The sequence below is a fragment of the Macaca mulatta genome, chromosome 10 (assembly GCF_049350105.2).
Source record: "Macaca mulatta isolate MMU2019108-1 chromosome 10, T2T-MMU8v2.0, whole genome shotgun sequence".
Classification (NCBI taxonomy): domain Eukaryota; kingdom Metazoa; phylum Chordata; class Mammalia; order Primates; family Cercopithecidae; genus Macaca; species Macaca mulatta.
Window position 1 is genome coordinate 6046465 of NC_133415.1, and position 22148 is coordinate 6068612.

The following is a 22148-nucleotide window of genomic DNA, read 5'->3' on the forward strand; positions in this document are numbered from 1 at the left end:
GTGAGCCACCGCGCCCGGCCAAGCCTCTGTTGTTTCAAGGCCACTGCTGTTTCAGGTCAGTTTTAGGAGCCGGTCGAGTGAAGTGCCTGAGAGCCAGTTCTCCTTGGGTTCAATCCCAAGCACCCATAGTTCCTGGGGGTATGACCTCGCCAAGCCACTTAACGTGTCTGTAACTCAGGTTATTCAACTAGAAAATGTGAGTAGTAAAAATACCCATCACCAGCTGTTGTGAGAATCAAATTAGTGAATTCTACATGAAGTGTGTGGATTTGCACATAGCTTTGCATTTGGGAGCAGTAACTATTACTGCAGCTGAACCTTGAGTCTGTGCGGAACACAGGCCCACCTTAAACACCACCTTAAATACCACCTCTCCCTAGGGTGGCCCTGAGCAGGCCCGTGTTGAGCTACTTCCCAGAGCCCCACCCAAGACCTTCGCCGAGCTGAGCCGAACAGAAACTAATATTCCTCACAGAAATACAACGGAGAGGTTAGATAATTGTTTTGTCCACAGTGGACGATTACAGCTGAAGGGTACTTGTGGCCCAAGGAGTGTATTTTTAAAAAAGCAATGTGACTCTTTAAGGCTGTCACTCTTTATACGTGAATGACGGGAACAAGAGTGTCTTCCTCATTATCGACTTCCTGTATTAAATTGTGTGAAATAATCTCCCGTGGGTTGATTTGTATAGACTTCATTCATGTATTTTTTCCTGATAACAAAACGAGAAAAAAAGTCAGCAAATGTGTATACTTCCTAAATATTCTGTCTTTCTTTTTTTTTTTGAAAAGGCACACAAACTTTTTATTAGTATGTTATCCCCAAAATACAGAATACAGTTCACATCTAATGAGCCCCCCTAGAATGACCCATCTCAACCACTCCTTGGCGGCGAGGGTCATTTGATAATTACACTGCAGGTAGATGAGGGACTTACACCAGTAACAGTTGGGGACATAGGAAAATTAAACCTCCATGGGTGTGACTGTACACTTTGTTCACCCCATTTGATTTGTCAGATCATTCTTTTCTTTTTTTAGAGACAAAGTCTTGCTCTGTCATCCAGGGTAGAGTGCAGTGGTGTGATCATAGCTCACTGCAGCCTCTAGCTCCTGGGCTCAGGGCGATCCTCCTGCCTCAGCCTCCCCAGTAGCTGGGATTTCAACCATGCGCCAACCATGCCTGGCTTTTCAGATCATTCTTTTTTTTTTTTTTTTTTGAGACGGAGTTTTGCTCTTGTTGCCCAGGCTGGAGTGCAATGGCACAATCTCGGCTCCCTGCAAACTCTACCTCCCAGGTTCAAGCAATTCTCCTGCCTCAGCCTCCCAAGTAGCTGGGATTACAGGCATATGCCACTGTACCCAGCTAATTTTTGTATTTTTAGTAGAGATGGGGTTTCACCATGTTGGCCAGTCTGGTCTCGAACTCCTGACCTCGTAATCTGCCCACCTCGGCTCCCAAAGTGCTGGGATTACAGGTGTGAGCCACTGCGCCCGGCCCTCAGATCATTCTTAATGCTCCTTTTTAGGCCCTCAGCAGAAGTGATGATAACAGATGGACCAACCAGCAACCAGACATCTGATTGGAGAAAATATTCCTGGGCCCCTCCTGAGTTTAAGCCAAGAGCTTGATAAATAAGTAAATAAATATTGTGTTTTTCAGTTGCGAGTTCACCTATTTACTTGCATTTGACATCTTCCTGTAGCTGGAACTCTGAACTCTTGGGGTTCTGTCTATAACCAAGAGACTCCAGGCTTTTTGGGGGCAGCCCAGGGAGCCCCTCTCTCTGCCTGGAAAGCCATCCCTGAGTAGGTAATGCCATCCTCCTCCTGGGTCTCAGCCATGAAGCCTCCTCCAGGAAGCCTTCCTGACTCCCCCAGCAGACTCAGTGTTCTTCTCTGGGGCTTTCTGGTGTGGAAAAGCCCCATGCACCCTGTGTGGACAGCAGTGACCACACAGGTCATTGTCATTGGGTTGGGTCTGTCAACCCAAGCCAGCCCACTTGAGGTCCACAGTGTCCAGATGAGGACCACCAGGCCGGGGTGTTTCCCCTCCTGGCCCCTCCTTGTCCTCAACCTCCACAGCCCTGCAGTCCCTCCACCAGGTCCCCCACCTGGCCCTGGTCCCACCCAGCACTCACTGCAAACGCTGCTCCTTGGCCAGGCTGAGGTTGCTGCTGTCCAGAGCTCTGCGCAGGTCACGCTGCTGCCGCCGCTGCTGCCGCTCAAACAGCAGGGCGGCGCGGGCCCCCTGAATCCTCCGCCGGTCCCAGTCCAGGTCTCGCTGGTGCTTTTCTTCCTGGAGCCTCTGGAAGGAAAAGAGGCAGCTCACCACTGCCTTTCCCCAGAGCCAAAGAGCCCCAGGGGATTGTCTAGGGGGCCTGGCTTCTCATTCTACAGATGGGGAAACCAAGGCTCAGAGGAGGGGCAGGTAGGTGACCAATGTCATGCAGGAAGCCAGAGGAGACCCCCAGCCTGCCCTCATTCCACGTGGCCCGCTGTCCTCCCCCATCAGGAGGTGCTGGCTGTCCTCCTTCTCCTGAAGGCACAGAAGGGACTCAATTCCTACCACAGCCTCCACTCCCGGCTGCCGGGCTCCCAGGTGCAGGCCGGGCCCAGAGTCTCCCTCCTCAGGTCCTCAGGGGGCTCCCTGGCTCGGTCAGCAGTCAGATGCCACCTCCAAGAGCCATGGCCAGCTGTCCCACAACTGAACGCAGATCACCTGGGCAGCTTCCAGAACATGCACACACCATAGCCTCACCCGGTGACAAGAAGCTCATGGTCCCAGAGGGGCACCCCGACCCCTGAGTTGCTGTGTTTCAGCTCATTCCTCACTGCCCTCCTCACTGTGAAAACTCCGGGGCCTTGGAAGAGGACGCTGGATTTGTGTGGAGGGAGGGGCACTTGCCCACGTGTTGTCAGCTTTGTTAGGGCTGAAGACGGGTCCCCTTTGCCCACTTTTGCCATTTTTAGGGCAGAGCCTCCTCCCGCCAAATAAGCAAGGATAAGTGTCCGGTGAGTGGCACGGGGGTCTGGGCGGCCCCATCCTGGGACTGAGGGCAGGCTGGTGGGCTTTGCCACCCACGAGGCAAGTCACCTGCTCTCACGAACCTCAGTGTCCCCCGCTGTAAAGCCAGGCTGCTGTCAGGAGCCCGGGGTCATCACAAGAGCTGCTTGGTGGCAAACAGGGAATGGCATGGGAAACAGTCAGCCGGGCTAAGAGCAAAGCAGACAGCCCAGCTGTTTGCTGCGAGATTCCAGCCTTCCCAGTTACCTCCACGCACAGAAGGGGATGGAGGCAAGGACCCAGAAAGGAAGGGGCAGTATTTCTGAGTGGGGAGGTTTTTCCCCCTTTGTGCTTTTCTGTCTTCTTAATTTTCTTTTTTTTTTTTTTTTTTTTTTTTTTGTTGAGACGGAGTCTCGCTCTGTCGCCCGGGCTGGAGTGCAGTGGCCGGATCTCAGCTCACTGCAAGCTCCGCCTCCCGGGTTTACGCCATTCTCCTGCCTCAGCCTCCCGTGTAGCTGGGACTACAGGCGCCCGCCACCTCGCCCGGCTAATTTTTTGTATTTTTAGTAGAGACGGGGTTTCACCGTGTTAGCCAGGATGGTCTCGATCTCCTGACCTCGTGATCCGCCCGTCTCGGCCTCCCAAAGTGCTAGGATTACAGGCTTGAGCCACCGCGCCCGGCGTCTTCTTAATTTTCTATAAAAAATGAAAACTAGACAGCAATGCTGCTTTCAGGATGGCTGATCTTCTGTGCCAGACAGTCCAGGCAGAGCTGCGTCCTGAAGCACAGAGCAGGGCCCTGGACCCCAATTCCAGCCCCGGCACCCTTTCCACCTTAGACTACATCCTGAACCTCACACCCGCGGCCTGCGCAGGTCCCGGCCCTACTGCAGCCTCCCACACACATGCACCTCTGGCCTGCAGGGAAGCAGGTGGGCGAGCTGCCGCCCCGACTCCTCATGCCCTGGTCCACACCACCACCACTGTCCCTCCTCCTCCCCAGACCCACCAAATCAGAAGCTCACACCAACTATGCACCTGCCAGCCCAGCCTGGCCTCTCCCACTCACTCTCTGCAGGTTTGAGGCCCTCTCCAGATCTCTCCAGCCAGGATTCTCAGTGGTTTCAGCATACACAGACAGCCCTCTCCTGTCCCCAGCTGCTCAGTTCTCTCGCCTCCTCTCTGAAGACCTAGTCCCGGCTTCACCTTCTCACCCGCTGGGCACACCCTACCAGTGGGTCTCAAACCTGAGTGGGCATCAGAATCCCCTGGGGGCTTTTGAAATCACAGACTGCGGGCCCCACCCAGCCGATGCTGCAGGTCCGGAGACCCTCCCTTTGGGACCCTCCACCCTTCCCTTGTTATTACCAATAACGCTGCCCCCACAGTCTCACTGCTCTAACCCGCCTCTTCCACTCTCTCCAAGTCCCTGATTCCAATGATGATGCCCCCCGCGAAGTGTGACCTCCAGTCCGCTGGCCGCCACTTTTCCAATCTCTCTCTGGCCCCCTGGTTAGTCTCATGGAAGACGCTCCCAGGCCGCTACCCTCGGTCCCCTGAGTTCTTCACTTGGTCAGGCAGGCAGTGACCACGATGAATCCGGCTAAGCATGGGTGGGGACACCCCGACAGCACTCTCTGGGGTCACTTCAAGGTTATGACTATGACCCCCCAGTGGGCCCTGGGCACTGTCCGAACAGCCTGTCCCCTTCCTCCAGACTGTTCCCTTTCCAGTTCTTCTAGATGACCATTTACATTAACTCCCCCCAACCCTGCTCACTTCCACTTCTAAAAGGTAGAAAATGACGGTCACTTCAGTGGTCCTGAGCCACAGTCCCCAGAACAAATCAATTTCAGGTCTCATTTCTGTTCACCCACAAGCTCCTGCCCTGACGCCCCTTCCCGTGACTCCAATGACGGCTCCGAACTCCCAGGCCACACCAAGCCCTCAGCTAGCACTCCATGTCCCTTGCTCTCTGCAGCCCAGGGACATGGCTCCAGCAAGTGTCTCCTCAGGCATCAATGCCCCCTCTACTGCATCACTCCGGTTGAATGACAAGCATGCTGTTATTTCTACAATCAAGACAAACAAAAACCTTCCCTTCACCCCACGGCCCCCACCAGCTCCCACTCCATTTCTCTGCACCCTTTATAGCAAACGCCTTGTAAGTGCTGTCTACACGTGCCATCTCCATTTGTTTCCTGCCTGTTCTCTCTTGAGCCCACTAGGCTGGAGGCCCCACTCCTCTGCCAAATGTGCTCCTTCCTGACGGGGTCCCCGGTGACTGTCATGGTGCCGGATCCAGCGTTTAGCCTGCAGCCTGGCAGCAGCGTTTGACCCAGGGGTTCTCCTCTCCTTCCCTCCCAAACACCTTTCCTCACTTGGCCTCCAGGAAACCACGGCTTGCATCTGTCCACCTCCCTGGCGGCCCCTTCTCAGATTCCTTTGCTCTTTATAAATAGTGGTGGTGAGAAGAGGGGTTCTGAGTGGGAGCAGGACTCAGTCCTCAGCTTTAAATACTCTCTGTAGTGCCGGGCATGGTGGCTCACGCCTGTAATCCCAGCACTTTGGGAGGCTGAGGTGGGAGGATCATTTGAGATCAGGAGTTTGAGACCAGCCTGGCCAACATGATGATACCCTACCTCTACTAAAAATATAAAAATCAGCTGGATGTGGTGGTGCATGCCTGTAATCCCAGTTACTGGGGAGGCTGAGGCAGGAGATTCACTTGAACTTGGGAGGCAGAGGTTGCAGTGGGCCAAGATTGCACAACTGCACTCCAGCCTGGGTGATAGAGTGAGACTCTGTCTCAAAATGCATGCATACATACTCTCTGTAGGTGACGACTCACATTTATGCCTCTGGCCCAGACCTTGTTCTGAGCCCTGTGTTACATATCCAGCTGCCTCCTGGGCTTTAATTGGAGGCTGTGGCAGAAAATACTACTTGTCTCCCAGTAACCATTTTCCATTCTTCCTTAGTAAAAGAATCACCAGCACTTCACTGCTTGGAATAAACACATTTCCTTGACTTTTTTAGAGTTAGGGGCAACCTTGTGACTAAGTGTTGTCCAGTGAAATGTAAGTGGAAATCTCCTTAGAGTGTTCTCCATTCCTCCTTCCTGGTAGCTGGACTATGCATGTGATGGCTGGTGCTCGAGCAGCCATCGTCCACTAAGAAGTGAGAGCCAGGAGCCAAGGATAGCAGGACATCAGTCAATGACCACAGAGCTGCCATACTAGCCCTGAACTGTTTTCCTGAGGATTTACTTGCAAGAGAGAAAGTTCTATTTTGTTTAAGATGCTGTTATTTGTGGTTTTCTGCCACATTCAGGCAAATCTAATCCTAATAGATACAGATCTCTAATGAACTTTGCACACTTAATATATCCAAAATTGTAACTTTGATTTCCACCCCTCCCACCCCATCAACCTGCTCCTCCCACCATCTTCCCTATCTCTGGAAAAGCCAATTCCATCCCTCTAGTTGCTCAGGCCACAGGACCTGGAGTTGCCTTTAACTCGTCTCCTTCATACATCCCCACCCAAACATTCATCCGATATTGTCAACTGTACCTTCAACATAGATCCAGAATCTGACCATTGCTCAGCAACCCCACTGCCTGCCCCGTGGTCCCAGCCAGCATCGCCTCTCACTGTGAACACTGCAGAGGCCTTCCTGGAGATCTCCTTCCTTCCCCTTCAGCCCCTATAGTGTTCGCCCTCAATACAGGAGGATCATGCTGGGGGTCCTGTTCAACCTAAGTCAGATCCTGTCACTCCTCTGCCCAAAACCCTGCAGAGTTCCCCATCTCAGTCACAGAAGAGGCCAAAGTCCTCCCCAGTGGCCTGCCAGGACATTGACACTCTGCCTCTGAGGCCTCAGCACCTGCCCCTCTCCTCACTCCACTCCAGCCACCAGGCTCCTTGCTCTTCTCTGAGCAGGTCCGGCAGGGTCCTGCCTCAAGGCCTGTGCCGTTGCAGCTCGCCCTGCCCAGTCACCCTTTTCCCAGGCAGACACATGGCTCCCTCCCTACCCTCTTTTGGGTCTTTGCTTCAGTGTCTTCCCAGTCTACTGTTCTCTTTCTTGGCACGCCTACTCCTGATGCCACATCATATGGGTGTGAGACTATCTGGCTCTTGTCTTCCCCCCGATTAGAAGGGAAATTCCTTGAGGGCAGGTCCTAGGGCAGAGCACAAGGCCTGCTACAACTACATTTGTGCCTGGAAGGCAGCTCTGCGGGCTCGGGAAAAGGGGCGGGGCAGCCACCAGCTTCTCCTGGACTTGCTGCTTCTGGACGAGGCGGATCTGCTCCAGCTGCTCCTGCGTCATGCCCTTCCAGCGGTCGGGGACCACACGGTGGGGCCCGAAGGAGCTGGCTGCCTGCTGCGGGTTCTCGGAGAGCAGGTCCCCACGCAGCAGGTTGGTGATCTCAGTCAAGTTGTCCTCTTGTTCTTGCTTTTTCTCTCGCTTTTTCCTTTCCACTGACTCAATGGCCTAAGCAGGTGAAGACATTAAAGAAGATGGTCCGAGTGACCCCAGGGGTATTCTGACACCCAGGCCAGCAAACCTCACTGGGGGCCCTTGAGGGGAGGATATGCTAAGGGCAGCAGGAGTTCGGTGGAGGGGAGACTTGTCAGGCACGGATGCGGGAGGGTCCTTGAACCCCTGGCTGTCTGCACACTGCTGGGCGGGTGGGCTGGACTCGGGGGATCACCACCTGTTGGGTGTGTGCATAAGAGCTCTGGGTCTTGCACGAACTTGCCAAGGCAGGGAGCTCTCTCCTTGGATTAGGCCGCCACCCCACATGGGCCTGGCCCCAACCAAGGCACGGCTCTGTGCCCCTGGCAACCCTTGGACATCTGTGGGCTGCAAAGAACACTCAACAGAGTGATTTACAACAGTGGTGACTTCTAAATGGTAGAAAATGCACTGTCACTTCAGTGGTCCTGAGCCGCAGTGCCCAGTACAAAGCAATTCCAGGTCTCATTTCTGTTTGATTCCCTGGGGGGTTTCTGGCTGGGTGACCTGCACCAAGTCACCTCCCCTCTCTGGGCTGCAGTCATTTCTCTGTAAAGTCGGAAGATGGCTTTTAGGAGATATGTACTTGGGATAACAGTTGTCCTCAGTAACACACGGACAGGGCAGTTTGCAAGGAGCTGGCATTCCACAGGTGCTCACCGGAGGCCAGCTTGATGGAGTCACACAGCACACACTTTGTAGCTAGACAGGCCCAACTTCAAATACTGGACTTGCCACTGAGTACTCCCTAAGAAAGTCAGCTCATCCTTCCAAGCCTCCTTTTTTTTTTTTTTTTTTTTTGAGATGGAGTCTTGCTCTGTCAGAGTGCAGTGACGCAATCTCAACTCACTGCAACCTCCACCTGCCACGTTCAAGTGATTCTCCTGCCTCAGCTTCCCGAGTAGCTGGGATTACAGGGCTCTGCCACAACGCCCAGATGATTTTTTGTATTTTTAGTAGAGACGGGTTTCACCATGTTGGCCAGGCTGGTCTCAAACTCCTGACCTCGTGATTTGCCCATCTCGGCCTCCCAAAGTGCTGGGATTACAAGCATGAGCCACTGTGCCCAGTCTCTTTCTGTTTTTTAAGACAGGGTTTCACTCTGTTGCCCAGGCTGGAGCGTAGTGGTGCACTCACAGCTCACTGCAGCCTCCACCTCCCAGGCTTGAGTGATTCTCCTACCTCAGTGTCTCAAACAGCTGGGACTATAGGGCCGTGCCACCACACCCGACTAATTAGAAAAAAGAATTTTAGAGACAAAGTCCCACTGTATTGCCCGGTCTAGTCATGAACTCCTGAGCTCAAGTGATCCTCTTGCCTCAGCTTCCCAAAGCGTTGAGATTACATACATGAGCCACCATGCCTGGGCCTGAGCCTGTTTCTTTGTCAGTTAAGTCGGATTAATCATGCCTCTGTGGGAGGGCTGTTGAACACAGTGACTACTAAGAGCAGCTAATTGTTGCTAAAATTAAAAATAATAGTCAACCAGGTGGATCACCTGAGGTCAGGAGTTCAAGACCAGTGTGACCAACATGGTGAAACCCCATCTCTAGTAAAAATACAAAAAAAAAAAAAAAAAAAATATTAGTCAGGTGTGGTGGAGTGTACCTGTAATCCCAGCTACTTACGAGGCTGAGGCAGGAGAATCGCTTGAACCTGGGAGGCAGATGTTGCAGTGAGCTGAGACGGCACCACTGCACTCCAGCCTGGGCGACAGAGTGAGACTTGGTCTCTAATAATAATAACAATAATAATAATGACCATCATCTGCTGAGTCCTGATCATGTGCCAAACTGTCCTGACCTGTCACGTGCATTACCATGTGAGTCCTCGCAGCCACCTTACTAGCAGGTGTGATGGCCAATACTGCTGACCATTTGCTATCAACAGTGTTCTTCCTGGGCACGGGGCAGAACTACGTGTCCTGCCCACTTAGAGTGAGCGTGGCCACGTGGCTTGCTTTCATTAGTGAAATGTGAGCAGGGGCAGCAGTACTGCTCCTGGGAGGATGCCTGGGGGGACTAGCCACATTCCTTCCCTCCTGTGCTGCCAGGATCCTCCGGCTGGCAGTCGCTCAGTCCCAGGGCCTGGGCTCCAAAGTGAGGATGCCGAGGAGCAGGCCTCACAGCCAGTCCACGGTGGGCAGGGAGCATGCATGGAACACCAACTTTCTGTTTAAGCCACTGAGACTGGTGGGTGCTTCTTACCCCAGCAAAAGGGTAAGCACATTCTCACTGACACAGAAGGGCGTTATCGCTTCCTCATTCTGCAGATGATCAAACCGAGGCAGTGGGTGGCCTGCCCAAGGCTGCAGGGCAGAGCGTGGTCTCGCACCCGTGTGGTCAGGCTCCAGAGCCTGTGTGTCAGACCCTGATGCCACAACTGACACACGACGCCTCTCTGACGAAGTGAGCCCCAGCCCAAGAACTGGAGGCCCTCAGTGTGTCCTTCCTGTTGAACTGGACCGGCCTTCTTGGGCTTTTCTTTTGAGGATAGTTATCCAGAACCTTGTACTAATATCCCAGGTTAATCAAAAAGCCCAGTTCTAGTTAGGAACAGAGCTGCAGAAGCCGGAGGGCGGCTCTCCCCAGTGCAGGAGTGTTTGTGATGGCGCTGCCTCGCGGCGTCCACATGAGGAGCTGGGGGCTGAGAATACCAGGCAGGCTGTAGACGCCCATTCAACATCTTCTAGAATACAGGAATGAATCAACTGATGAAGGAGACAATAGGGTTTAGCAAAAGCTACCCCAAAGCCCAGCAGGAAGGGCTCCATAAACACTGGTTGAACTGATGAATGAATGAGTGAATTATCATCATCATCATCATCATCATCATCATCGCTTCCATAAACGAATGAGCGGATCACCAGCCAACAGTGGACTAATTGTCAAGGGTCGCATCCTGCCATTCACTTGCAGTGGGGACTGGAGCGAACAGACCCCCGTCTTTGGGCGCCCTCTGTAAAATGAAGGGCAGGGATGGATGATCTGTAAGACCTTTGCAGCTCACTGGGTGGTGAGCTCGGACTTCAGGTGTCTTGCTTTGCCCTTTGGTCCTCCCCAGCACCCAGTTGGCTCTCCTCATTCCTCTCCCCTGTGTTGAAAACTCACATTCTCTGGTGTCTGGTCCAGCCTCTCTAGGATTTTTGACTGCCTGCCCCCACCAGGAGGACAGTTTTGAGCTTGTATCTCCAATATATTTAGTTCACAGTGTGGTACTACTATATTTTAATGACAGCACATGCTTATAACTACATATGAACATAGAAATCAAAAGCAATGAGATTAAAAATAAATATGAAGCAGGGCTCTGGTATCTGCTCTCCCACAGATCCTGCACAGCCTTCTTTGGGGACCATAGTTCTAGTTGACAAGCGAACCTGATCAACGAACCCAGGCAAAGTCCCCACCCACCAGATAATAGAATTGCATTTGAAAAGAAAACCTTGTCAGGGGAGGGAGAGATACCAGGATGAGCTCTAATTTCCAAAAGGAAAAGAGGGCCAGATGTGGTAATCCCAGCACTTTGCGAGGCTGAGGCGGGAGGATCGCTTGGGCTCAGGAGTTTGAGACCAGCCTGGGCAACATGGCAAAACCCTGTCTCTACAAAAATATACAAAAATTAGCCGGGCGGCCGGGCGCGGTGGCTCAAGCCTGTAATCCCAGCACTTTGGGAGGCCGAGGCGGGCGGATCACGAGGTCAGGAGATCGAGACCATCCTGGCTAACACGGTGAAACCCCGTCTCTACTAAAAAAAAAATACAAAAAACTAGCCGGGCGAGGTGGCGGGCGCCTGTAGTCCCAGCTACTCGGGAGGCTGAGGCAGGAGAATGGCGTAAACCCGGGAGGCGGAGCTTGCAGTGAGCTGAGATCCGGCCACTGCACTCCAGCCTGGGCGGCAGAGCGAGACTCCGTCTCAAAAAAAAAAAAAAAAAAAAAAAAAAAAAAAAAATTAGCCGGGCACGGTGGCGCGTGCCTGTAGTCCTGGCTACTTGGATGGCTGAGGTGGGGGGATCACCTGAGCCTGGGAGGTCGAGGCTGCAGCGAGCCGTGATCGTGCCACTACGCTTCAGCCTGGGCGATGGAGTGAGACCCCGTCTCAAAAACAAAAAAACCCAAAGAAACAAAAAGAAGAACCTACTTCAGCAACTTCAGCATCAGATTGGAGGGGAGGGGAGTGTGTGGGAGGAGGGGAGGGGAGTGTGTGGGAGGAGGGGAGGCAGAGTTTAGAGGGGAGGCAGGAGCTCTCAGGAGGCCCCATTGTCCGAGCTCATCATGATCTTCTTCATCATCCCCGCCAATGGTGAGCAGCCCAGTAGCTGTTCTCGGTAAAGGGGAAGTCTGAGAGGTGGGAAGAACGGAAACCAGCACCAGCCATTGGAGCAGAGCTAGGTGGTAACAGTCTAGGGTAATGTCACCATCCTTATGTTACAGTAGAAGAAACTGAGGTGTAGAAAGGTGAGCTGACTTCCCCAGGTTACATGGCTAGTTTGGCGGGTTTCCCTCCAAGATTCAGAGCTAAGGGACAGGACTGGGTCTCATCCTTCTCCATAATCAGGCATAATCAGGCAGCCCATCAGGGTCTCTGTCAGGGCTGGTGATGTGACCAGGGAAGCAGGCAGAGACTGGGATCCCAGGGAGGCCAGAGAGCCTTGGGAAGCCGTAGTGGGCTCATCCTCCCCTCCGGTCATCGAGCCCGGGGTCTCGGAGTACGTATACCTGGCTCTTGTTGAAGTCTTTCACAGATGCACAAACCGCCTTTCTGGTGGTGCCTTCCAGCTTCTGTAGGTGCTTGGCTGCCTCATCAAACTGCAGCCTTGTCTCTGTGTAGAGGGCCTCTGAAAGGAAGCAAGAAGCAATCAGACCAAGCTGGCCACGGGAGCGCCTTCCCTCTGACATGTGGCCTTTCATGCCTTTGCCTCCTACCACGTCCTTACCCATGAGGACAGGAACAATAACGAAAGGACCTGCCTCTGAGGCTGTGGGAGAGTCAAGCTCCCAGAGGAGTGCTAGTGATCACCACTATGCTGGGGTCCTGGGACAGGCTGGTGGTGTGCCCCTTGCTGTCCTGCTCTATCCGGAGGCAGCTACATCCTTACAGTGGGCAAGAGGTACTCTACAGCCCCAGGAAATGACGTTTGAGACCTGCAGGACAAACAAAGTGGGTTGGGAGCAGATGCAGAGGTTTTGGGAAAGAATTCAGTGGAATCCAGAAGTGAAAGAACAAGAAACCCCACAGGACTCTACGGAGGAAGTGGGGCCAGATGCCAGATATTGTGGGGTGACAGGAGGACTTGGTTAGGCCAGTGAGGAAGAGAAAGAGGAAGAGGAGGAGGTGAAGGGGTCAAGGTAGAAGGTCCAAACAGAAAAATGTGAAGATTTGGAGTCAAAGAGAGCAGGCTCACATCCCAGCTCAGATATTTCCTAGCTGTTAACCTCAACTATTACTTAGCCTCGCTGAGCCTGTGTCCATACCTGTGAAGCAGGACACACTTCCTTCGCAGAATTATTATTATTATTATTATTTGAGACGGAGTCTCGCTGCGTCGCCCAGGCTGGAGTGCAGTGGCGCATCTCAGCTCACTGCAACCTTTGCCTCCTGGGTTCCAGCGATTCTCCTGCCTCAGCCTCCGGGGTAGCTGGGATTACAGGTGTGCACCACCACGCCCAGTTCATCTTGTATTTTTGGTAGAGACAGGGTTTCACCATGTTGGTCAGGCTGCTCTTGAACTCCTGACCTCAGGTGATCCGCCTGCCTTGGCCTCCCAAAGTGTTGGGATTCCAGGCGTGAGCTACTGCGCCTGGCTTGCAGAACTATTAGGTTAAAAAAAAGTCATCGATCAGGTTTCTTCATTCAAGTATTTGTGCCCTGTGGGTCTCCTCACTGCCTCCAGAAACAAAGACCAAACTCTCATCTTCGATTCTGGCCTCTGAACAGTCAGTCAGCCTCACCTCTCACCGTCCATTTGTTCATTCATCCATTTAACATAGAGCCATGGAGAGCCGAGCATGGGGGTCCCACTTTGCTGGGCACAGGATACATAATGGGGAGTAAGACAGAAAGGGCTTTTCCTGCCTTCCTGGAACTTGCTGCCTAGGAGAGGAGACATCAACCAACACAGGAATCCAGAATAAATGTATTAATGCCAACTGTAGCAGTGACAGGGAGGCAAGGACGGAGAGACCAAGAGGAAACATGCTGGGGGTGCCTGGCTGAGGCGGCTGAGGTTAGGGAGGAGGGTAGGGGATTGCTCCTCTGGGAGCAAATGCCGGTCGAAGAAGTGGGTTGGGAGCAGGTGCAGAGGTTCTGGGCTGGGAAGGGATACAGTGGAATCCAGAAGTGAAAAAGGAAGATGGCAGGAACACAGCAAGCAGAGGGGGCGGAGTCGACAGTGGAGAGGTGGGCGGGGCCCAGCATGCAGAGCCCGTGGGCTGCAGGAGGATTCTGCATCTCTTTCCAAGTGCTTGGGAAGCCATTAGTGGGCTTGAAGCTGGGATCGACGGGGTAGGGTGATGCTGTCCAACCCCGCATTTTTGTTTTTCTTTTTTTGAGACGAGTTTTGCTCTTGTTGCCCTGACTGGAGTGCAGTGGCAGAGTCTCGGCTCACTGCAACCTCCACCTCCCGGGTTCAAGTGATTCTCCTGCCTCAGCCTGCCAAGCAGCTGGGATTATAGGCACATGCCACCACACCTAGCTAATTTTTGTATTTTTAGTAGAGACAGGGTTTCACCATGTTGGCCAGGCTTGTCTCAAACTCCTGACCTCAGATGATCCACCCACCTTGGCCTCCCAAAGTGCTGGGATTACAGGCATGAGCCATCGTACCTGGCTGAACCCCACATTGTTTAAAAGTATCCCTGACTGCTGTGTTGGGAATGGATCAGAGAGGGGCAAGAAAGGCAGTGGAGGCCATCAGAAAGATCTCGGCAGAGGTCTGTCCAGCTGAGGTGGTGGCTTGCATCACAAGGGTGACAGCAGGGATGAAGACAAGCGGACAGTTCAAAATATATGCAGGAGGTAGAAGGGACAAGAGTTAGAGATGGCCTGGAGACGGAGGCGGGTCATGGATGATCCCCTAGACTTCTGGTTTAAGGGCAAGAGGTACCAGTGAGTGGGAGGAGAAAGATGGACAAAGGAGCAGATGCAGAAGAGGATCTAGGGCTGCTTTCCAATATGTTGTGAGGGGTCCCGTGAGATGTCAAGGAGACCACTGAAGAACCAAGCACACAGCTGAAACAAAGCCTTTTGGCCAGAGGTGGAAATGTAGACCACTTGGGAGATGGATGAACCATACAACATGTCAGTGATCAAGGCTATGGAGAAAAATAAAGCAAGGGGATAGGGAATGTGGGGTGGGAAGAGGGTACAGGGTTTAAAATAGGGGGTCGGGGAGGCCTCACCGATAAGACAGCATTTTAGCACAGCCCTGGAGGAGGACAGTGGTGATCCCTACAGATATCTGGGGAAAGACATTTCTTTTCTTTTTTTTTTTTTTTGAGACGGAGTCTTGCTCTGTGCCCCAGGCTGGAGTGCAGTGGCACGATCTCGGCTCACTGCAAGCTCCGCCCCCCGGGTTCACCCCATTCTCCTGCCTCAGCCTCCCAAGTAGCTGGGACCACAGGCGCCCACCACCACGCCTGGCTAGTTTTTTGTATTTTTTTAGTAGAGACGGGGTTTCACAATGTTAGCCAGGATGGTCTCGATCTCCTGACCTTGTGATCCGCCTGCCTCGGCCTCCCAAAGTGCTGGGATTACAGGCTTGAGCCACCGCGCCCGGCCAGGGAAAGACATTTCTAAGCAGAGGGAACAGCACATGCAAAAGCTCCAAGACGGAAGTGAGCCTGATGCACTCATGTCTGAAAACAGCAAGACAGTGTGGAAAGAATGGAGTGAGAGGGCATCATAGCAGGAGATAAGGCCAGACTGTGAAGGCATTATAGGTCCCTGAAAAAAATCGTTTACTCTGAGTGCAATGGGGAGCTACTGTAGGATAAGGGGAGAGACCCAAAGAGCAGCGGAGAGATGCCTTTTGTTGGTTTGTTTGTTTGATACAGAGTCTTGCTCTGTCGCCAGGCTGGAGTGCAGTGGCGCAATCTTGGCTCACTGCAAGCTCTGCCTCCCGGGTTCATCTGCCTCAGCTTCCCGAGTAGCTGGGACTACAGGTGACCACTACCAGGTCCGGCTAATTTTTAGTAGAGATGGAGTTTCACCATGTTAGCCAGGATGGTCTCTATCTCCTGACCTCATGATCCGCCTGTCTCGGCCTCCCAAAGTGCTGGGATTACAGGCATGAGCCACTGCGCCCAGCCTTTTTTTTTTGAGACAGGGTCTCACTCTGTTGCCCAGGCTGGAGGGCGGGGGCACAATCAGGGCTTACTGCAGCCTTGACCTTCCAGGCTCAGTGATCCTCCTGCCTCAGCCTCCTGAGTAGCTGGGACTACATGGGCATGACACCATGCCCAGCTAACTTTTTAATTTTTTGTAGAGATGAGGTCTCACTTTGTTGCCCAGGCTAGCCTTGATCTCTTGGCTTCAAGTGATCTTTCCTCCTCGGCCTCCCAAACTGCTGAGATTGCAGGCGTGAGCCACTGCGCCCAGCCCAGAGATGCTGATAGCCTTAGTTCAGAACGGGAATGTTGGAGAGCGGGGAAAGTAGCTGAAAAATGGAGAGAAAAGAAGGAGTCAAGATTACCTGGGCTGGGGCCCAGGCAGCTAGAAGAAAGGAGCTGTCACGGATGTGGGTAGAAGGTCAGGTCTGCGGAGAAGAACAGAGTTATTGGACTTGTGCTGATCTTGCAAAGTGCATTAGACATCCAAGAGAAGTTAGATGGATTTATGAGTCTGGATTCAGGGAAGAGTCCAGGCCGGAGGTATAAACCTGAGAAATGATGGCCTATAGGTGGCATTTAAAGCCATGAGACCAGACAAGATCACTCAGGGGCGAGTTTAGCTGGTAGAGGAGAGCACTGGTGTGAACAACATCCAGAGGTTGAGCAGATGAGAAACCAACAAAGGACCTGGGTGGGAAGGGAACTAAGAGTGGTGTTCTGAAAGCTGAATTGTATGCGGATTTCGAGGAGGAGGAGGAGATCGACTGTGTGCTGTGCTGGTGTTAGGTCAAGATGAAGATCGAAAACTGACCTTGGATTGGGTGACACGGAGGTCACTGGTGAGGTTGGCCAGGGCAGTTCCAGTGGAGCAGGGAGGGCATAAATCTGGTAGGAGTGGGTTCAGAGAGAATGGGAGAAGAGGATCTGGGGAAACATCACTCATGGAGAGTAGACTGGGAAAGAAGAGGCTGGGAGGAGGATGAGCCAAGCAAGGAGATTGCAAACTCACAAGCAGAGAGGAGGGGCTCAAGAAGGCAAAGGGTGTTCCTCTCTGTGCCCGGTCCCTGTTTTGTCTTCCTCATTGCTCCTCACTATTTCATCGCCCGCTGACACACCCCAAGAGAGCAGGGATGTTGCCGTCTTCCTTACCAGGTCTTCCCGGCACAGAGGTGGCTGGGAGGATCAGTGCTGCTCGAGTGCAGGCATGAAGAGGAGCTGGGAGAGCAGAATGCTACTGACCTCAGTGAGGATGCATTGGGCTTTCTGCAGTTCCCTCAGTGAGAGGCTGTTTCAGGCCTTGCAGCCTTTACCCAAGAGGTTCCCTGGACTTGGGGAGTCCTGGTGAGGGCATGTGACCACCATGCCTGCAACTACACCCCAAAGTCCCCCGTAGGAACTTCTACCACGGCACCCAAGAGACTTAAGAAGACCTGCATCTTTCCATTCATCTTCCCAGCAGACTGGGAGGGCAAGGACCGAGTGTGAGTTACACACCAGCATCCACCTAGGACCCCACCAGCACACCAGCATCCACCTAGGACCCCAACACAGCAAGTGTTTCCTGCATGACTGAGGCATGATTCGAGACATTTCCCTCCTGGAGGGCAGGCTCTGACTTTTCTTTCCCCACAGGGCGAAAGCAGCATGTGGCTGTGCACATTAGTAGGACTTTAAAAAAAATCCCACAAAAACTGTAGGGTTGCTTAAAACAACAACAACAACAAGAAAAAAAAAAAAAAAAAAACAGAAAAACTGTAGGGATGGTTTGTTGAAGACAGCATTGAGACCAGCTCGTCTCTTCTGTTTCATTACCTGCGCATTTTTGTTCAGCACGGGCGTTCTTCCATTCCCTTTGCTGCTGCAAAGACCATTCTCTGTTTTGTTCCTCTTGGAATTTCTTCCTCTCGTGGAAGTTTAAATCCTCTCCCATGAATTTCTGCATTCCTGATATCGTATTCCGAATATCATTATCTGACTGCCGGGCTGGAAGATCTTTCTTAAGGGCTAGGGGGTCAGACAGATCAAATTCACGGCGAGTTTCTGGCTTCTGAAAGCTCTGCTGGAAGTCACTGATAGCCTTACAGAGATTTTTCCTATCCCTCTTCATCCGGTTTTCCAATATACACATGATTTTGTCATTTTGCCTCATTTCAGCGGCTGGAAGAGATATAGCATATCCATAAGCTTAGGATTCAGTGGAAAAAATAAATTTGAATCCATTTTATTTTTTATTATTTACTTTTTTAGAGATAGGGCCTCATTATGTTGCCTGAGCTGGTCTCCTGGCCTCCAGCCATCTTTCTGCCTCAGCCTCCTGAGTCGCTGGGATTACAGAAGTGAGCCACTGAACCCAGCCCATGAATCTACTTTAAAAAGTATTTTTTTCAGTGATTGCAAAAGTAATACAACCCTCCAAAAAAATAACACAGCCATTAAAGGATTAGTATCTTGAATATACAAAGAGTACCTACAAATCAATTAAAAAACCCCAAAAACCCAACCCAATAAATGGGTAAAGTGTAGGAACAGCCAGGCAAATCACTATAAAGAAATCTGAGGCCGGGTGCGGTGGCTCACACCTGTAATCCCAGCACTTTGGGAGGCCGAGGTGGGTGGATCACCTGAGGTTGGGAGCTCCAGACCAGCCTGCCCAACATGGTGAAACCCCGTCTCTGCTAAAAATACAAAATTAGCTGGGCGTGGTGGTGGGCACTTATAGTCCCAGCTACTTGGGAGGCTGAGGCAAAAGAATCACTTGAACCTGGGAGGTGGAGGTTGCTGTGAGCCAAGATCACGCCACTGCACTCCAACCTGGGTGACAGAATGAGACTCTGTCCCCCCTCCAAAAAACAAAAAAAATAAAATCAGGTAACCAATACACTTATGAAAGGATGATCACCCATACAAGGTGGGAAACATCCAATGAATTGAAGGCAAAATATTTAAAATGCTAACAATGGCACATATTAGTATGGATGTGGGGAAACAAGATCTCTCATTTGCAGCTGGGCACAGTGGCTCACGCCTGTAATCCCAGCACTTTGAGAGGCCGAGGCAGGCAGATCACAAGGTTAAGAGATCGAGCTCATCCTGGCCAACATGATGAAATCCCATCTCTACTAAAAATACAAAAATTAGCTGGGCGTGGTGGCGCGCTACAGCTACTCGGGAGGCTGAGGCAGGAGAATCACTTGAACCTGGGAGGCGGAGACTGCAGTGAGCCGAGATTGGTCCACTGAACTCCAGCCTGGCGACAGAGCGAGACTCCATCTCAAAAAAAAAAACAAAAAAAAAACCCTCTCATTTACTGCTTGTAGGAGTGTAACTTGGTACACTTACAACAAAACAATTTTGCAATATCCCATAAAACTACCTTTGACCCATCAATTCCACTTCTAGGTATCCCTGTCACATGTGCTAGGGACACAATTCATGGACAGTCATCGCAGTAGTATCCACAGTGACAAAACAACTGAAAAAAAGATCTAAACCAGCCATCAGTATGGGAATGGATGAAGAAACTGTAGTTAATTCATATAACAAAATGTCATAAAACAATTAAAATGAATACTCTCTAAATGTAAATCATGGATTAATTTCAAAAATACAAACCTGAATGAAAGAAAAACATATTGCAAATGGATCTATTCAATAGGATACCATTTACGTAAATTTTAAAAACACATAAAAATGGCCAGGCGTGGTGGCTCATGCCTGTAATTCCAGCACTTTGGGAGGCCAAGGTGGGCGGATCACAAGGTCAGGAGATCGAGACCATCCTGGCTAACACAGTGAAACCCCGTCTCTACTAAAAATACAAAACATTAGCCGGGCGTGGTGGCGGGCGCCTGTAGTCCCAGCTACTCAGGAGGCTGAGGCAGGAGAATGGTGTGAACCCGGGAGGCGGAGCTTGCAGTGAGCCGAGATAGCACCACTGCACTGTAGCCTGGGCAACAGAGCGAGATTCCATCTCAAAAAAAAAAAAACACATAAAAACAATTTTATGTTGTTGTGAATACATACATAAACAGTGCAAGCATAAAAGTGTGTGGGGACTGGGCCTGGTGGCTCATGCCTGTAATTCCAACACTTTGGGAGGCAGAGGCGGGAAGATCACCTGAGGTCAGGAGTTCAAGACCAGCCTGGCCAACATGGTGAAACCTTAGCTCTACTAAAAATACAAAAATCAGCCCAGCATGGTGGTGTGCACCTGTAACCCCAGCTACTCAGGAGGCTGAGACAGAAGAATCGCTTGAACCCAGGAGGCGGAGGTTGTGGTGAACTGAGATGGCACCACAGCACTCCAGCCTGGACAACAGAGCAAGACTCTGTCTCAAAAAAAAAAAAAAAAAAAAAGCATGGGAATGATAAACACTTCTGAGGAGAAAGGAAGGGAAAATTAAGAGGTGGGGGGGGGTGTTGCAATATATTATAAAAAACATAATTCTCAAAAAACACTCAAGATATCTGAAGCCAATTTGGCAAAATGTTAACATCTAGTCTGGTGGTGGGTACCTGTCACATTGTTTTTGTAAGATTGAATTACCTCATAACTAAAAATATTAATAAAAAAGATAAAATGTTTGGAACATACAGAACAGTATAAAGGAGAAAATAAAGTTTACTCATAATTCTATCCCTCCAACATTACCACTGCTAACATTTTGGCATATTTCCTTTCTGTCTTCTTCTAAGCATATTTTAAAATATTTCAAAAACATAATAGCCCATTGTATGTACAATTTTGTATCCTGCTTTTTTTCTATTATAAAAATCTTTATGGTGTTTAAAAACACTGAAATTTCTTTTTTTTTTTTGTTTTCAATTTATTTTTTGTAGAGATGGGGCCTTGCTTTGTTGCACAGGCATGTCTGGAGCTACTGGTCTCAAGTGATCCTCTAGTTTTAGCCTCTCAAAGTGTGAAATTTCAAGAATTGTTGAAATTGTTGGACATGATAGGGGAAAAGGAGTTCTATTTGAAGTGGAATAATAATACCTTAATTTGAATCATGTCTATCTCTGAGTCAGCTTGAGGGTGTGAGCGTGGACATATGTGTTGTCTGGTATAAACAGCTGTCCCCCATAGAGGGTCTTAAACTTTTGAGCAGAGAAAGTGAGTGTGTGTTTAAGGCTTTTCCTACCCAGTTTTTTAAGAAAATGGAGGAAAACATACATTTATCGTTAAAATCGATTTACTATAATCCACATTCGAATTCAATAGCTGTTTTTATTTTAAGAGAAGAAGAATCAGTGCATTAAGTTAACTGAGCACAAGGAATTGTGAAATTTAAAAAGAGGAAGAGTGTGAAAATGCCAACTTTTTATATATGTGAAGAAATGAGGGCTGGGCACAGTGGCTCATGCCTGAAGCTCCAGCACTTTGGGAGACTGATGTGGGAGGATCACTCGCACACAGGAGTTCCAGACCAGCCTGGGCAACATAGTGAGACCCTATTTCCATTAAAAAAAAAAAAAAAAAAAAGCGGGGTTGGGATGGGCGGTGTGGAAGACTGGAGTCTAAAGGCACACAATCCTAAACCAACAGATAAGCATTCAAGAAATGCTCACCAAAGGTTTCGTGTCTAGCTTTTTCAGTAGCTTCTTTTATCTTCTGGTCATGAACTTGAACATCCCAGGCTTCAGTGTCTCCCTATAAATGGAAAAACAGGGGAGAAGGGTTAGAGCCAGATAATTTTATTCAGTAATAACAATCCCACTTATTATTTTTAATCTCTGCCCCACTGTACACAAGTTGTAGAAAATCTGGCTCAGGGGAAGAGAACCGCTGGTGACTCCAGGCGAGCTCGAGACGGAGCATTATTGGGCCTGCTAAGGTCTCCTACAGCTTTGGCAAGGTCAAAGCATCGAATTCTTCCTCCCCTCAACCTCCTTCTCCCCCTGCAAAACCCGGTGCCGTTTGCAGCCTCCTGGCTCAGATGTTTCATCCTAGAACTCATCTCCTCTCCCCCTCCACGCCGCCCCTCGCCCGCATGTGCCGCTCTAACCCCGTCCCGGCCCCTGCCCTTTCACCCCAATGATCCTGTTTCTGGCGTTGAAGATCCGCTTCTGCCTGCACAGCTCCGCGTGCCTCCTCTTGGCCAGGCTGGCGTCCTGCCGCAAGTCCTTGGGCAGCGCCACCGCCATGGTCTGGGAACCCACGGAAAGCCTAAGGGGTTTTTAGAACACGCAGGATCAGAACAGACGACGAAAATAAGCAAGCTGTAGCGGAGGGGAGGTTGGCTCTCTGGGTCGGGCCGGAGAAAGACAAGCCTACAGCACTGTTTTCCGTC

The 22148-nt window shown here is 51.0% G+C and overlaps 1 protein-coding gene across 1 annotated transcript; it reads right to left on the reverse strand.

Annotated features, from left to right (window-relative positions):
- Nucleotides 1-480: 480 nt before the first annotated feature.
- On the reverse strand, nt 481-22032 carry RIBC2 (RIB43A domain with coiled-coils 2). The gene is made up of 7 exons (XM_001109788.5): nt 21889-22032; nt 21427-21508; nt 17671-18015; nt 12247-12365; nt 7277-7504; nt 2142-2308; nt 481-713 (listed from the first exon to the last, which is right to left on the reverse strand). Exons 1-7 carry the CDS (start codon nt 22000-22002, stop codon nt 635-637), a joined length of 1134 nt encoding a protein of 377 aa, XP_001109788.1. The 5' UTR covers nt 22003-22032; the 3' UTR covers nt 481-634.
- Nucleotides 22033-22148: the final 116 nt, after the last annotated feature.

Excerpts from the sequence above, each read along its gene's own strand:
- RIBC2 (XM_001109788.5), bottom strand. The coding sequence starts at position 22,002 with ATGGCGGTGGCGCTGCCCAAGGACTTGCGGCAGGACGCCAGCCTGGCC. Across the intron at positions 21,509-21,888 it reads CCAGAAACAGGATCATTGGG|GGAGACACTGAAGCCTGGGA; the intron begins GTGAAAGGGCAG and ends TTCCATTTATAG. Across the intron at positions 714-2,141 it reads GCCAAGGAGCAGCGTTTGCA|GAAAAAATACATGAATGAAG; the intron begins GTGAGTGCTGGG and ends TTTTGTTATCAG.